This window comes from Cinclus cinclus, chromosome 4 (assembly GCF_963662255.1).
Source record: "Cinclus cinclus chromosome 4, bCinCin1.1, whole genome shotgun sequence".
NCBI lineage: Eukaryota > Metazoa > Chordata > Aves > Passeriformes > Cinclidae > Cinclus > Cinclus cinclus.
In genome coordinates this window covers 9077555-9094981 of record NC_085049.1, presented here as the reverse complement: position 1 = coordinate 9094981, position 17427 = coordinate 9077555, and the positions used below count along the sequence as shown (strand labels likewise).

Below are 17427 nucleotides of genomic sequence, written 5' to 3'. Positions count from 1 at the left end.
TATGGGGAAATAACTGCTTTCACCTTCACGTATTTTGTAATACATATTTCAAGCTATATAATTTTGATTTTAAGGGAAGATAGTTGTCATATGTAGATAGGTTAGAAGGTTTTGGTTAGTCTTTCTTCAACTCCATTTGTGTGGGTTTTTGTTTATGGACCTTGTGAAAATACAGTGTAGACACAGTATAGAGATGGTAATTTGGTTAGTGTATCAATATTTCTGTAGTGACATTAGTTGAGGACTTCATGGTGAAGTTGTATGCACCAGTATAAAATGTAAATAACCAGCACTGTGGCATCTAATGAAATAGCCTAATTAGATTAGATTAGAATTAGATTTTTCTCTTTAAACCTCTGAGTTTAGAGATCCTGGTAATTCTCTTTGCAGAGGCATCCTGTGATGAAATCTCTGAAATCTTGAAACCATCTAAACCATCTAATAACTGGGTTTTTTTGTCTCATAATTGTTGACGACTGGTAACTGCAGAAAAAAAATATTGAAGGACTTTACATGTATGTTGAAGTCATAAAAACAGGAACAAAACTATTCAGCATTTTTGTAATGCCTAGTGATGTGAGAAACTTGAACTGATCTAACAATCCATGTACTTAAGTTAGTGTACTCTTCTGTGTGTGTGGGAAGATTCTTATGTTTGAGGTAGGATATAATCTTAACTGTAAGCTTAATTGATTATTCCAGTTATGTCCCTTTATAAGTTAGAAAACAAATGTTAAGTTTCAAGTTGCTTTAAATTCTGTTCCTAACTTCTATAGTAAATGTATTTCTCTAACTTTTGTGTGCTTTTTGCTTCTTGTATATGTCACATGACGACAATCTGAAAACTGATTCGTGGGAAGGGAGAAACGAGGAACAGTGACACTGTGTAAAAAGCTGTCAGAGATGTGAAGAAGAGCAGTAAAAACAGCTTTCATTAATTTTTTTTTTGTCTTTGGTTTTTGTAGTATTAGATGTAAACATGGTTAAAAAATTCCCAACAAACAAAAACTCCTTGCCACATTGTAATAATAATATTACTGTAAGTAATAATACTGTCTTAATATATTAATGTCTCTTTAGGATTTTTTTATGTTTAAGACAAATAAGTTGTCACTGGTGTTGCCACCATCTCTTGTCATTGATTTTTTGTAGAAGTTTTGTATGTGTGCATTGAGATGGGAGCTTTATTCTTATGTATTCTTAGACATACAGCATAGGGTCTAGCAGATTTAAAATTACTGATGTAATTTCAGGAGATCATGCACTTACCTTCTGATTGAAGAGGAGAAGGTATACTCCTTAGTGTACCAGTGTAAAAGTTAATTTTTTTCTTCTGATGTGACATTGGTGGTAGATCACACTACAAACGTGATCCTAGCAGGACATAACAGAAAGAAAATGTGATCTTTGTTAGACCTTGGAATGATGTTACTGGAATACCTTAGGGATAATGTGGGAGTTATTTTCTGTTCTTTAATGTGTAAATTATGTTCTCTGTACAAAGCCACAGAGATTAATATTTTGGAATGTATTACACTCTTAGAGTTCTGTTGTTGAGGACACTTAATTTGTGCTAAAGTGTCCTGGAGTCATAAAGTGGATCATGAGAAATATGGTGAGGCTTTAAATATTTTAGACTTGATGTGACTGTTGCCAAAAAAAGCTCCTGTGACTTCTCTAGAGATGAGAAATGCCATTAAAAGTGTAAACCAGTATGAATGAATGGTGAAGTGTGATGGCTGTGAAGAGGTTGCATAAGATAAATGTTTTAACCAGATTGAACAGAAATTTGTGTGGGTTTTAAGATGAACATTGTATTATTGGGGCAAAATAAACGTTTTTACTGCAACTAATTAAAGGCAAAATTTATTTTAATAAGGATGCTTTTTTTCTCATATAATAAAGCTGTAGGCTGATTATGAGAGAATTTGGTGAATCTAAGAGATTTCCAAAAGTCTTTCAGAGTTTAGAGTGTACTATCACTGATAGACTATAACAAAATTGGAGGGCCTCTACTGTTGTCAATTAAGGTACAGTAGATGAGCCACTTTGCCCACTAAAGAGCTGATTAACTTTGTACTAGCAGTTTTTATATAGTGGCTTTTAACTCTGGGACCCTGAAATTAACTGGAGAAACCAGTGTGGTCTTCCTATCTTTCAAAGTCATGTACTGCTTGAAGACTTTCTTAAACAGTAAGATGTGGAAATGAATGAACCTATGAAAACAGTTTCTTAAAGGCCATGGATGACAGTTTGTCAGAGTTCTGAAAGAATCATTACTTGAAATAGATGGATATTTGCAGGAATTGGAAAGTACCAAATCATGACAGCAGATAGTATTTTATGACTCACCTAAAATACCAAGCTTCAAAGGATAAGCAATCTCTTTATAGATAAAATTCCCCAGTGGTTGTGTTATTTTCTTTCTGAACTTATAAAAATACTGGGAATATTAGTATGTCATGACAATACTTCTGTTTCTGACTTGGCAGAAAATAATTATTTCCCATTATTACAGATTTGACATCACTTTAGTGATCATAATTGGATGGCCTGTATATATAAGGTCACAGTTTTGTTTAGTAAGTGGGTGTAGTATTATTAATTTATCCTAGATCTCCCCCCACTCCCATTACAGGCATTTGTTGAGGATGGCTACTCATAAATAATAAACAGTGTTTGAATTAACTTGGCTGTGTAGGTATGGCACGCCAGTGACTTAGTTCAATCTTCCAAATTTAACTATGGGCAGAGGAAAAGCTTAAGAGGGTTTTTTAGAGGCTTTTTTGATGAAGGTGGTAAAAACCAGTGAGTTAGTATTGCAATCATGTTCCACTTCCTTTTAGATAAAACATCTTTTTAATGCTCTTCAGGCAAAAAGATCTTGATTCCTCAAGTTTCTGATTTGATTCGGTGTAGATCAGGCTATTAGAATTTTTGATTGAATTCTGTCAGAGCTGTATTTGAATAGCTTGCCATAGGACAGGAAGTTTGTTTTGCCTGTGCCCCCTCTGTTTTGTTGGTTTTTTTTGTTGTTGTTGTTGTTTTTGTTGTGGTTTTTTAGCAAGACTGGTGATGTATTTGTTGGGTCAGGCACTGTTATTAATTGGGACATGCATTAGCCATTGATTTTCAATCTATACATAGCTCTAAAAAGATATGCAGATCTTTTTTTTCTGCATTACATTAAGAAGAGCCCCAAATATCACCTGGTTATCAGATTTGGTAAGCAAGTCTCTTCTTTCTGTGTTGCCAGTGGAGGTCACTTGGATATATGATGATTGGGTAACCTCAGTTGTTTTTTGTAAATTTGGAGATGTCACAGGCCATGAGACAGCTGTCTAAGCATGTTCTTCACCTCCATCAGTCTCCAGGGTCTTTTTGCCTGCGTTATTTTACAGCTAATGCTCTACCTGGTCAGAAGAGTCTAAAGAAAATGTTTTAAGAAGAGCCACACCAGCAAAATGAAGTTTTAAGTGCAAGAAGCATCTTTCTAAGTGAGAATATTGATCCCAGGCAGTGTTGTCCAATATGTCTTTTAAGACTACATTGAAACCACTGAAGCTGTTTTTAAGAATTGCCTAATAAGAGGCATAAAGTAAGAATAATGATTTGGTAGCATAGGTCACACTGCAGGGAGTAATGGAACAGCCATTAACCCTAATTTACCTGGATTTTAAAAATTCATGGTTTCTTTCCAGTTATTGGGTAAATTTCTTGCTTTTTCAGCAGATGAGGTGAATTGATGTTTTCCTCTGAGTTGTAGGTGCAGCCATTCAGGGTTCTGCCCTATGAGTAGAGTTAGCTATATGGTGGGAAAATAAGTGCTCACTTACTGTTAGGGGGGCTTACCTCTTTTTCAAGCCTTCTGCTGAAAATCTTCTATACCTGCTTCTGATTTAGCATCAACTTCTTGCTACTTATTCTTGAAAATAGTATGTTTTTTTCCTAATATTTTGCATAGCTAGTAATATGGTTTGTTACTTGTGGTATTTAGTAAGAAAATGCTCAGTGTTTAAATGGGGAAAGCAAAATATTCCAATGGCTACTTGGCCCAATAGCTTTCTAGTTCATTGTATTTGGTGTCTCACATAATAGGACCAAAATACAGCTTTTGCTGTCTACAAGGAGAATTAACTAGCTGTGGGTTTAGGTACTTGAAACATCTTGACGTGTTCTTAAGTTTATTGCCAGTATTCACTGGTGTTACAAAATTTAGGAAATTAGGTGAAGACTTGCTGCTGTCTTGTTCTTTAGAGATGTCTTGTACATGCCACTTTGTCCTGAAGGTGCTGACCTAATCAATAAAAGAAGACAATTCAGATTTAATTCACGGTGTTTGTCTGAAGTCCATTGTTCACCGGGACCTTGTGCTTTTTGTCATTGTAGTGTTTGGCAAGGATAACTTGTTCAAATTAAGTTCAGCCAGGAAAAATGCTGGATTCTACACCTGGAATGGGGCAGCCCTGGATATATGGACAGGCTGGGGAATGAGAGGCTGCAAAGCAGCACCACAGCAAGGGACTTGGGGGTCCTGGTCAGTGGCAAGTTGAACGTGAGTCAGGTGCCCTGGCAGCCAGGAGGGCCATGCGTGTCCTGGGGGATTCAGGCACAGCATCACCAGCTGGGCAAGGGAGGGCATTGTCCCCTCCCCTCTGCTCTGCACTGGGGCAGCCTCACCTCGAGTGCTGGGGGCAGGTTTGGGCACCACAATATAAAAAACACATTAAAATATTAGAGAGTGTCCAAAGAAGGGCAACAAGGATGGTGAAGGGCCTTGAGGAGAAGCCGTGTGAGGAGTGGCTGAGGGCACTGGGTCTGTTCAGCCTGGAGGGAGACCAAGGGGAGACCTCAGTACAGTCACAGCTTCCCCATGGGGGGAAGAGGAGGGGCAGGCACTGATCTCTGCTCTGTGGTGACAGAGACAGCACCTGAGGGCATGGCCTGGAGCTGTGTCAGGGGAGGTTTAGGTTCAGTATTAGGAAAAGGTTTTTCCCCCAGAGGGTGGTTGGGCACTGAACAGACTGCACAGGGCAGTGGTCACAGCACCAACCTGGCAGAGCTCTAGAAGCATTTGACAGTGCTCTTGTGCAGCTGGTGTGACTCTTGGGAATGGTGCTGTGCAGGGCTGGGAGTTGGTCTTGGTCCTGGTGGGCTCCTTCCAAATCAGCACGTTCTGTCATTCAGTGAAAATACATTGGTCTCAAAATTGTGCTCATGTAGACATCAGCGAAAATACATTGGTCTCAAAATTGTGCTCATGTAGACATCAGCGAAAATACATTGGTCTCAAAATTGTGCTCATGTAGACATCAGCTAAGATACCACATTTTTGTGGTGTGAGGGGTGTCTTCATTAGGCACGGTGTGTGCTTCATTGCAAAGTGGTCTTGTGGTCTTGCAACTTTGACATTTCGGAAGGTTTGCAATTACTCATGATGTAAGTACTGAAGATGCTGGGCTATTTTACTTAAATTCCCTAGTCACATGTGTAAATCCTGGTCTGTATTAGTGTATAAAAGTGCATTAGTTTACTAATCTGTGAATTAGCTGAGAGCTGTTTACATTTCTCCTGTTCTTGTTTGGGTGTTCTGCCCTATGCAGTAAGGGAGGTGGGGACTGGTAGTAACTGGCATAGAGGTCAGATCCTGTATTCACTCATGTGAGACAAGCAGATTGTAGTTTGCTCTACAGTTAAAAACTACTACTGATTATTTCTATGTTACTCCTTTAAAAAAAATCTCTTCCAGAAGAGGCACTGAATGGGCATAGTATCTTCTAATGGTGATTTATTGAAATGGAAAATATTTCCTATCATTATTGTGAATTAATGGAATGATTTTGGTTTTTAAAAAATACTAAATTGTAGTTAAGATATTCAATTATTTAAGAGCAAAACAAAAATGAACAGCTCTGCCAGAGACCTACTTGAAAATTCTCTAATTAGGTTTCTACTGAAAGGTACAGGAAATGAGCTTTGACAACACAGGGCAGTAAGCAAATGTATTTCATGTTTAGTAAATCTGCCATTGAGTGAGTGAGTCTCTGGCACTTCCCTCATTGTGCTGGGGTGTTCAGTAATGAATTGGAATGATTGTCCATTTGGAATATTTTCAAGTTCAGGTGTTATGATCATCATACTCTTTAAAGAAGTTTATTTGCAGTTAACTTTTAGAGAAGATTGAATGTTTACCTTTCCTTTTGCTAGTGTAAAATTAAACCAATGAAATAACTGTGAGAGAATATGAGTGGCAATTTTTTTATCAAAATAAGTACGTGATATAAAATTGACTGGGTTTAAAATGAACTGACTTAATCTTCTGCATGCTTTGTTTTGTTTTTGACAGGGTTTGTGGATGCACTTAGATGTTTGCAATGAGCACTGTGGCTGGCATGCCCCAGTGTTTTGGATACCAATGCATAGGACTCCGTAGTAATCGAATTTATCAGAAACGAACGTCATGAGCATAGTGATCCCACTGGGGGTTGACACAGCAGATACTTCTTATTTGGAAATGGCTGCAGGCTCAGAGTAAGTATGTGAACATAATTTGTAAGTTTTCTTACTTATTTTTTATTTACTTTTATTTTTTCCTACGTTACTGTTTTTTTGAATACAGTTGGAGAAAACTTTAAATTTCCTTAGTTTCATTGAGTCTTTACTTAAATTAATAACTGTCACTTTATCATTATGTCAGTTTCTTCCACTTCTGTGGGAGCAGAGGAGAGGAGCTAAATGTTTCAACAGATGCATATTTTTCTTGTCTATCAGACTGAGAAATAAAGATGCTGCTTGGTTTACTTCTCCACACTTCAAATATTTTGCCATTTCCGTTTCCTTTTGTAAATTTTTTTTTATTTCGCACATTAGAAAAATTAATTTGGTGCATTAAACTGCAAGAACGCAGCAGTAATTAAGGCAAGGGTGCATTTCTTAATGAAAATTGAAGGCCTAGCTTAAATGGCCAATACTGTGTCTTCAGGAAGTTACTTCTAATTGTAAAGCTACTAGAAAATCATTCATTTAGTAACTGTGTATAAAGGGTTACAAAGAACCAATGAAATGCATTCAGTAAACTCTGGCTTTGCATAAAATGCTGTAATGTAGTGAGTTTCTGGGTTTTGGGGGATGAGAAGGGTGGCTTGTGGGTTTTTTTGTTAGGTTTGAGGGGCAGGGGCTGTTGCTGTTTATGTGTGGTTTTTTTTGTGTTGTGGTTCTATTTTTTTTCCCCCTAGTCTCCTGTACACTGTTGATAGGCTAAGGTTTAGGTATTGTTGATCTCTGACTGGATAAGTTTCTTGTCAAACAGACCTTTCCATGCATGTAGCATCAACATGAATGGTAAATGTTTAAGAAGCAAGTGGTTTTTCTTCCAAGCTTTAAAGGAAAGTTGGATCAGAACTCTAGAACAGCTTTTTGAAGGGATGTTTCTCTGCTGTGCTTCCAGTTATTTATGAGGCTATTCTAGGTTTGTGCTGTTCATTTGAAGAGAACAAAGAATTTGCAATTCAACATTTTTTGATAAAATTTTTAAAATTGTTCTATCTTCTCATATCATGAACGCTACCTTGGTGCAGAAAATTTTTTGACTTTAGGGAACCATTCACATTTCTTTTCATTATCTATTCCTGTGGCTCTCTCTTATGTTTGGAGAGGGTCATGATTCCTGAGGTTGCTGACATTCTTAGCAGACACAGCATGTCGTGCTGAAATTAAAATAAGTTTAGTTGTCAGTATAAGCAAGGTAGAGTTCACAGAGTGTTACTTGCTTGATACTGTGGCAGAGCGACCCAGTTAGGAGCTGCTTTTTCTTCAGCTGTTAAGTGGCTGTTACCAGTTAGATTAATTCCTGCCATCTCTGCTGTACTCACACTGAAGTGTGTGTAGTTGCATGATTGGTGTCTGCTGATTCAAAAGCTGTGTCACTGTTGCAAGAAGTGTGACACAAAGGTGTGTCCCTAACCTACCAGCTTACACCGTTGTAAAACTTTTCTATCACCATCTATGTGGTTTAGTTTTTGTTCTTGTACATTTTCTTCTAGAGAGTAGCATGTTGGATATAGAGTGTACTAATAACAGTCATAGGTCTTTGAGCAAGTTCTGGGGTTTTCCCAAGAGGGAGGAGCTAGAATTTTTCCACTGTGACTGGCAAGTCTGATGTTGCTTCATCAGTTGCTGAAGCATGAGCAAACACAAGAATGGGGGAGTGGCAAACTTGATTATGCAGAAGAAGCTTAGGAAAAAACTCTTTGCGTAGTGCAGTCTCTTAGTGCTGAAAGATTTTTCCTTGTGCTTCAAACCAAGGCATAAGCCTATTAGAAAAGGGGATAGTTTATATGACTAATAGCTCCACGTATTATTTTAATAATTGTAGCAAATAGCTGTGTGTAGAGTAGCTTACTAAGAAGTTTAGGGATCTTCAAAATTGGGTGAAATAGTTTATTTCTTACATTACAAGTACTTAAGTGGGGTCTCCGGATAGATCTTTGTGTCATTGTAGGCAAAACACACATACTTCACCTTTTCTTGTAGATCTTAGTAAAGAGGAGGATGTGTGACTTCGCAGTGGTAAGGTCTTTGTAGGAGTAAGCAGAACAAGCCATTTCTGAAGGTTCAAATGCACTTCCTGGCTTCAGGGAGTGCTTGTGTAGCTTACAGCATAAGTATAAGCTGCATATTGGGAAATGTCATTTGTGGTACTGCTTTTCTGGTTGTAATATATGTTTTTTAGAGAGAAGGCCTATGTAATTGATCTCACAATCAGTGTACAGATCTCTGTATTGAGCTCAGTATCCAGGAGAAAAAGAAAATTGGTGTAGTCTTAAATACAGATAATATCAGGCCAGCCTGTACTTGTAGGGCCTGCTGCAAGGTGCTTAGGTAGCAGAACCTACTCCCTAGTAGAGAAGCAGTCCTTGGTTCTTGTCTAGCTACTGAAGCCTGTCAGTGTCTTTGGTTAGATGAAGTGTCTTGAAATAGAAAATGTTGTTTCTCGTGCAAAATATATTGCATTCTTTTATCTGAGATGACCTTCAGCTAAATACTGTTCAGATGTGCTGGTACAAACACGAAGCAAAACTGAATTCCTTAAAAATTAGACCTATCAAACTGGATTGTGGAAGATTGATGTTGCTGAGGTTGCATTTGTAGTTCTGACAGATTTTCAGGAAGTACTCTTAGCTAGGTGTTCAAAGCCTAAAGCTTGGATAGTCCATCTGTCTTTGAACGTTTTAGTTTTGGTGAGATTTTGTTCCCTTTTGAGTATCTGCATATTTATGGAAGTGGTTAATGGCCCCAGATTCTAACTGATTGTATTTTGGAGATTAGCCAAAAATCATGTGCTTTTTTTTTTTACCTTTCCTTTTTGTTTTTACTTTATTACTAAATGGTCAGAAATAAAACAGTATTTAAAAGGAATTGAGTGGGGGAGATCACGTTTTAGAGACGAATTGACTTTGTTTGAATCGTTGCCAGTTGATTTCCTTAATGTAAATTAACTGTAAATGTGTAGGGACTGAGGTTTTTCAAATTAACTGGTCTCACCTGTTGCCTTTAGTTTCTCACTAATGCCATCTGCTGGCAACGTGCAGAATACTGTGTTTCCATTTTAGATACCCGCAGTAGGAAGCGACCCAGAACATGTAGTTTTTTCACTTGCTAAATGAAAATTCTCTCCAGGCTGCCTTTTTTTTTTATTTTATTTTATTTTCCTTTTCTTTTTTTCATATGGGCATTTTTGCTTTTTTAATTGATTTGAGAAAATATTATATATTTCTCTTTTAAAGGTACAGGAATGTCTTAAATCACTGGAGCCCAAGAGCATGTGGAAAGCTTTTTGTTCCCTGTGAACGTTTTGCACAGTTTTGAATTGCTCACCACAACATTTAAAAAGTATATATCATATTTTAGTAAAATACCACAGTCAATTTATCACAATAATGTTTGTTTATTTAGGAAGTAATATTTCCATCAAGCTTCATATATACTGTACTGTAATGCAAACATTGCAGTTTTCATCAAAAATACAATAAATATCTCTCTTAGTTACACAGTAAGAATGCACTTGTTTGAGGTGAAGCTGAAAAATGTGGTATGATCAGAAGGCTGACAGGCTTAGTACCTCAGTCTCTGACAGAACTGGCTAATGTTCAGAAATACAAACAAGAAAGGCCTCACAGTGTTCTAACACATCTGAATGCTTACAGGTTTTCCTCCTGAAAACTTGCTTTCTGGGATGGCTGTAAGGATGCCAATGGTGAGATGAGGGGGTGCTTGTCTAGTACAGTAGTTGGTGCCTTGCTGCTTGGGCCAGGTACTTGAGCACAAAAAATGTAAAACTTGATTTTTAAATTAGGTAGTGTCTCATGCTTTAATTGTCTGTACAATTAAATATTTTGCCAAGAGGCATTTTTTCTTAAAGTGTGCAGTTCTGAGATGTCTGTTTCAGAAGAAGGGCTTGGCCTTTGAACAGACAGGAGTACAGAGGGCATTTTTTCTGTTCAAGGTCATGCACATGGTTGGCAAAACCAGAAGTGATAAGGAATTCAGTAACCTGTCTGTCAAAGTTGATTCTGTTTGTGGCTCTCTGGAAGAATGGTGCTCATTCTGTACTGCTTTATGGGGTCTGTATCACTTTTCTGTTGACTGTAAAAGGAACCTATGATGATTAATTCCTAGCTTCAGTGAATGCTCTTGGAGCTCCTTCCTGTAATTCTTGGTTTCTTCCCCAGCCCAGTGCAGTGGGTAAATGGAACAGTAACAGTTACATTCAGAGCCTTAGTGAGCCTCTTATAATTGAAACTAGTGTCTCTGCCTGGATAAGCATTTGGAAAAAAGTTTTACTGAAAGCTGATTGTGCTCCTCATTTTTTAATAGCTGCCTTTTATCACCTGATTTTTCTCCCACCATTTTTCTGGTTTTCCTTGTTGAAGTAAAGATGTGCAGTTTTCTTAGTAACATTGTTCACTGAATCTGCTTTATGAGTGTTAAAGCAGTTGGTGATAAATGAATGGTTTTGGAAGCTTAATGCTTCTGCTTCCCACCAGTCTTATGCCTCTAAATACTAAATTTTGTTCTCCTAAGTAATTTATGAATTGCTAGAGTAATAAGAAATGGATGTAGGGTGTTGGTGTATTGTCTTGCCTCGTATCTTGAAAGAGATCTGGACTATCTTTTTGATTTTCATAGTCAGTTGATGAAATACACAACCTCTCTTTTTAGGAGGTTTTCATTCCGCTATCTTTCACTGAATGTTTCTGTGTTTAAGTAGCTGGTATTTAGGTCATAGTAATGCTTATTTTTCATGAAGGAAACTCTCCTAAATTAATCCTGGATGGATTGTACCAGAATCCCCTCCTGCCTGTCCTTTATTAGTAAACCTTCCTGCTCTGAAAACGGAGTATTTTTCAGCAAGATCTAGGTTGAGCATTATCCACAGAGTAGATAAAAGTACCCATGCTACTGCTTGTCCCATTCAGGGAATGGGGAAGAATAGCAGTAGAAGCAGTGCAGTGGTCAAGACCTGCTTCTTTCTGGAGAAGCTAATTTCTGCCCTGGACATGGTGGATGCATAGCTAATGCCTCTTTCACTGGCATTTTAATTGGCTGGGTCATCAGAAGGATTACTGGAGCACATCAGAAATGTGTGATTACTGCACAAGTGTGTTGGTAAAAAGGCAAAAGCAAATCAGTTGGAAAGGCACCGTTTTTTCATCTTTTGTCCTTATTTTAGCCATGAGCTGAAGTTCTAAGCTGCTTCTAGAAGCTAATTCTAACAAACTCCAAATAAAATTGTATTTCCAAATTGTGAAGGGGTGCAAGACAGTTAAATGAGGATTTTTCTGGGTTTACGAGATAACGAAGAGCAAGTGCTGTCAGATTTGGTTTGTCTCATGCTAGTCAGAAGTTGAATTTTTGATATTAGTACTTCATGTGATTTGTGTGCTCATATGTTTGTTCACTCTCTCAAAAAAAAAAAAAAGGCAGCTGATGACTGTTGAAGACAGTAATGTTTTAAAAAAAAGATTTTTTTCTTTGGACTCTAGAAACTAAAGCCCTCCCCTGGAAGTGCTTTTAACTAGTTTCTTCTCAAACTGTTTCATCATGTAGTAACCTCACATGGGAAAATGTTCATAAGCAGAAATGGGCCACTAAACCAATTAGTAGGACACTTTCAAAGAGATGAGAAAATAACTGGGTTTTGTTCAGAAAGATAATGATTCATTATATCTTTTCCAAAAAGTAACACATGTGTCAAACTAGTATTGCTTCATGGCATAACAAAAAAAGCTTCTATTAAGTGTTTTAATGTGTAAGAAAAAAAATCCCATCAGTATCTATTTTAATTTAAGATTCAGAAATACCAAGTTTATTTTAAAAATCAACTCAAGGAATTAGTAAGATATGCGATAGGAAATAGAATTCACACACTAAAAAAATAAAATTAGAAAACTGAACTAGACCTGATTTGTAATGTGAATCAAGTCCACTTCAATTTTAAATCTTGATATTTTGTGATGCCTTTTTTTTGTTCAAAAAAAACCCCATTTTAGGTAACCTGAATTCATTTGTCTTAGTGTGATTAAATCCTAGGGTGCAGTGAAAAACTTGCAGGTTATCTCAGTCAAGCATACATTAACAACTACTCAAGAAAGGCCACGAAGATGTAATTTTTTTGTGCTCAAATAGAACTTCCATTTCTAGTATTCATTTATCTTTCTTGGTTTTTATTGTGGTTAGTGCATATAAACCATAGTTTGTGTATTGAAGAAGGCACTGCCTTTGATACAAAGCCTAGTCTTGCAAATTACCATCACCTTTTTCTTTGTGTTCAGTCAGTAGGAAGTGCCTGGTTTAGGTGATTGGCCCGGGTTAGGATTCTCTTGCAGCACAGCCGGTGCGGGTGGTGCCCGGGCAGTGCCGCTGGGTGTCGCTGCAGGGCTCTGTGGTCCTGCAGCCCTCGGAATGCAGCGGCAGTCCTTGGGCAGAATTCCTTTTGGCAGCTTCTCTTACTGCTAAATGAGGGGGCTGCTGGGGGCGGGGGTTGCAAATTTGTTCCTGCCCCCATATGCTCCTTTAAACAGAATCAGCAGGGAGTTAATTAGCAGTTGTGCAGCAAGTACCTCCAGTTTATTAATATAAATTGCATAGTAATTGCATTTGTTCTTCATCTCTTTTGCCTTGCAGACCAGAATCTGTAGAAGCTAGCCCTGTGGTAGTTGAAAAATCGAACAGTTATCCACACCAGTTGTACACCAGCGGCTCGCATTCACACAGTTACATTGGTTTGCCCTATGCAGTAAGTTTTGTGCCAAGTATTCTATACAAAATATATTATGTAAAAATCTGCTGTTTTTATCTGGAAAAACTGATTCATGCTTATATTTCTATATCTTACTGGGAGTTGGGTAAGTTGGCTAAAAATGGTCTATCAGGAGCAGAACATAGTGCACTGAAATGTACAGCGTAGTTGAGAAGTTAGGAAATAAGATTGAATTGGGATATAACTCAAATTTTAACCTTTTGCTACAAAAACAAGAAGCCTGAAGTTCTTTGCCAAATGAATTCTTAACATTTTGGCTTGAATAACCATCAGTGTTTGAGCATTTACAATAAATTACCTTTTAACAAAATTCTAGGACCATAACTATGGTGCTCGGCCTCCTCCAACGCCTCCAGCTTCTCCTCCTCCATCAGTGCTTATAAGCAAGAATGAAGTAGGCATATTTACCACTCCCAACTTTGATGAAACCTCCAGTGCTACTACCATCAGTACGTCAGAGGATGGAAGCTACGGAACAGATATTACCAGATGCATTTGTGGCTTTACACATGATGATGGATATATGATCTGTTGTGACAAATGCAGGTAATGCATATTAAAATAACTTAAAAAGTAAAAATTACTTAAAACTTAAGGCTGCACTGGAAGGAAATGTAACTAAATGGTGTTTTAATTGCATTGAGTTGCAAGAAATTTCCTTCCATCAGAAAAGTGCTTGAAGGTTATGTGGTTTTCTAATGGGCAGCATAGTCAGTTAAGGCCAGTGAGTATTTTATAATTTAATTTCAGTCAGTCTTGACTACTCATTAATTTGGTCAAGCCTTTGGTTGTGCATTGCTGCTTAATAAGGGTATACCTTTTTTCCCCTCTAAAAAGGATGTCTCTGGTACTATGTCCCAAGTTACTCGTTGCTATGATAAAATGAAGACCTAGGCATTACTTAATCTGCATGTACTGAGTAATAAAGCATCTTGGTGAATTAAGTATACACGAATCAAAGAACTTAAAGGATGCAAAATAGTGTGAAAGAAACTTCTCGGATATTGGTTTCTCTGTGCATGGTCTTTCTGATTACTCTTTATTTTTCAAAGGATTCAGTTAATAAGTATGAAAAGACTAGCCTAGGTTCTTTTTGGAGAAGCTGAAGTTAAATTTTCAGGCTTCTGAGTTTCTGCTTAAGCACCTGCTTGATCATCATATAATAGACTGCTGTTAAATACTTGGAATTGGAAAAAAAAAGATGAAAAATTTTTAGAGCTGATATACCTAACAGGAGAAGACAAATCTTGTGTTTCTACTCAATATTAGCCTGTATTCTTACATTCGGTTAATAAATGCTGCTGTATTTGTTAGATCTTGGTGTATGTATAAAGTGATAGTTATGGCTAATTAAAATATTAATTCAGTCTCCATTCTTCTATCTGCTCATGTAGCAAGCTTGTTAGTAATTTCTGGTGGTCTTTGATTCTGATAATCTTGCTCATTATTTTGAAATGTATTAAGATGTTCTTCCAGCAGTGGAGTTGTAGACAGTCACCAGTCAGGTAGAGTCTTTTTCCTTTGAAGAAGAATTTCTCTGAGAGTTGTGACTTTATCACAGCTCTTTCCAAATGGGAAGATAACTATTTTTGTGTCCCTCATCCTTCTAGCTGTGTAGGGATGAGTGTAGACTACTGTTCTAGGTCAGTCTTCAGTCTAGCACCCTGACTCTGGGAAGCAGTTAAAGCTCTTTCTGTGCTGTACAACAGTATTACCAGTTTATAACAGGGTCTGTAAAAAGGTGTATTTATATTTCTCTTAAAATATATAAGGAATTAAAATTGTATCTTAGTGTATATTTCTCTGTATAAAAATATTTTAAGTACCCATTTTTAAAAGGGAATTGAATCCTTTTGTTTAAAACCAAACCTCTTGTTGCTGAGGGTATTTGTCTCTGTCTTACTCTCTGTTGTGATAATTTGCCATTTTACTTCTGATGCTAGAGAAAGATTTCCAAGAAAGAAAGTGAGTCAGCTAGCAGAGCAGTGGCAAAGGCAGTGATTGAGGTGTAGTTTCATGCAGTATTGAATCTGAGTAAAGATGACAGAGAAAAAAAAAAAAAGAACAGCTTACTTTTCTCTCTGTATTGTGCTTTCAAATTTTAAAATTATACTTTAAAGCTGGGGTTTTGTTTTGGTGTTTTCGTAGTGTCTGGCAGCACATTGACTGCATGGGGATTGACAGACAGCATATTCCTGACATATATCTGTGTGAACGTTGCCAACCCAGGTAAGTAGTTGTTTTTCTAAGTATCTTAACATTCAGTTAGTTTATTCTGCAGTACCCCATGGAAAATGCTAGAGGTCTGTTTTAATACTTAAATGAACTGATTTATTTTCTAATTTCAGGAGTTTAGATAAAGAAAGAGCAGTGCTGTTGCAACGAAGGAAAAGGGAAAATATGTCAGGTGAGTAAAATTTAAAGCTCTTTCTTTAGTAAAAGTCACAAAATAAGTATAAAATACATACACTGACTTAAGAGTGCAAACATGGCTCCCACAGTTTTGAGAGCCTTCAGCACATACAGTTCAGTAAGTCACTGTCTTTCACTTGACTGTATTGTTACCAAGATAACATTATATCAGAATTGCTGTAGTTCCACAAGCACTGTGGTTTTCTTATAGCAGTGTGGAGTAATTCAATCTGTTGAACAGTGTTCAAGTTTCTTAATAAGCAATGTTGCTTTTATAATAGCTCTAACTCCTTTGTCTAAGATGCTGAAAATAACGTGGAAAAGAACTTCTAAGTTTCTCCTTCTGGAATGAGAGAGGGTTTCTAAGTCTGTTTTTGTTCTGGAAAAAAATTTCAGGAAGAGATACTACTTATGTGTTTTATATAGATTGGGTGTTTTGGCATGGCTCTGATGTGTTTGGACAATGGGAAAAGTTGCTAAACCAAATTGATATGATGTAGGTAATAATGATGTTTTGAGGGTTTTTTGCCTTTGATAACAAAGGTGGCATGTAGTGCAAGTACCTGTTTCAGTCTTAAGTATTTTAGGCAAGTAGTTCTTGTACCTGTTCGCGGGATTTCACAACTCACCTGGCCTAACTTGTCAGGAGTTCTGTCTGGCCTTTACCAAAGTATGTTGTAGAATTCTTGGTTGGCAGCTGGTACTTCCAAGCTCTATAACTTGGGAGGAGGTCATCCTCCTAAATGTAACAGGTTTTACTTCCAGATCACATCTCTGAAATAGTGGAGCGTGTATGTGTATGTAAAGATTTCTTTTAAAAATACCATGTGGATATATGGTCCTGCTGCCCACTTCATATAGCTTCAGAAAGTTTGGGGGGTGTGTGGCACAACTGTGCTTCTTGGTGCAGTTGACACTTGGTGTTGTCTGGTACTAAGTTTTCTTAAGTCCCTTGAAGGCATTAATGACCTACTTACAAAACCACAGTAATTTTTTGTGTTGTCTGTTTTCCTTTTTAAAAAACCGAGCTTATTTTATACGGTTTTGGTTGGCCTACTAAGTCAACTAAATTTAAATTCTAAAAATTTTTAGAATTTAAAATTATTTTTGCTGATTCCATTAAACTAGTACAACAATTAGATTTGTAACTCATTGGGGTTAATAAGTTCACTGAGTGGTCTGTAATACTGTGAGGTGAACTTGAATTTTCATAACGAATAGGGGAAGTTGATGATCTGAGCTGTTTAATCTCTTGGGATTTGCAGGCATACTATCTGATAATTTACTCTAAACTTAAGGGAAGAGAAATTAAAAATCTTAGGAGGAGCTGATGAGATCTTACCTTTGAAGTTAGTGTTTAACCTACATCAGTCTTGATGATCAGTATTCTAAATCTGTTACAGGCAGATTTCCTTTCGTAGGAAAGGAAATACTAAATGGTAGAGCAGAAGTATCAAAACAGTTAAAAAGAAAGGCAAATTCTAGTTCTCTTTAATCTAAAATATGGTCAAAGTGCAGTATTGATTACTGTGATTTATAATTTATGAGTTGAATGTCTGTGCTTACACCTCTTGATTTCCATTTAGCTTGGGTGAATGCCCTCTAAATTGACTGCTATACAGTTCAGTTGGACTTAGTTATTTTGGGTATGAACTGTGAGACATGAGTAGAATGGGCAATTTTCACAGATGATA

At 37.1% G+C, this 17427-nt stretch overlaps 1 protein-coding gene across 7 annotated transcripts in view; it reads left to right on the top strand.

The window, feature by feature from the left end:
• KMT2E (lysine methyltransferase 2E (inactive)) overlaps positions 1–17427 on the top strand; it is a 56835-nt gene that overhangs the window by 12249 nt on the left and 27159 nt on the right. For all 7 annotated transcript variants that reach the window (XM_062491625.1, XM_062491626.1, XM_062491627.1 and 4 more), the window contains 5 exons: positions 6347–6531; positions 13186–13297; positions 13638–13867; positions 15470–15550; positions 15670–15728. In XM_062491625.1, the coding sequence (XP_062347609.1) occupies positions 6461–6531; positions 13186–13297; positions 13638–13867; positions 15470–15550; positions 15670–15728 (553 nt within the window). In that variant the 5' untranslated portion in view covers positions 6347–6460. The remainder of the gene's footprint in view (positions 1–6346; positions 6532–13185; positions 13298–13637; positions 13868–15469; positions 15551–15669; positions 15729–17427) is intronic.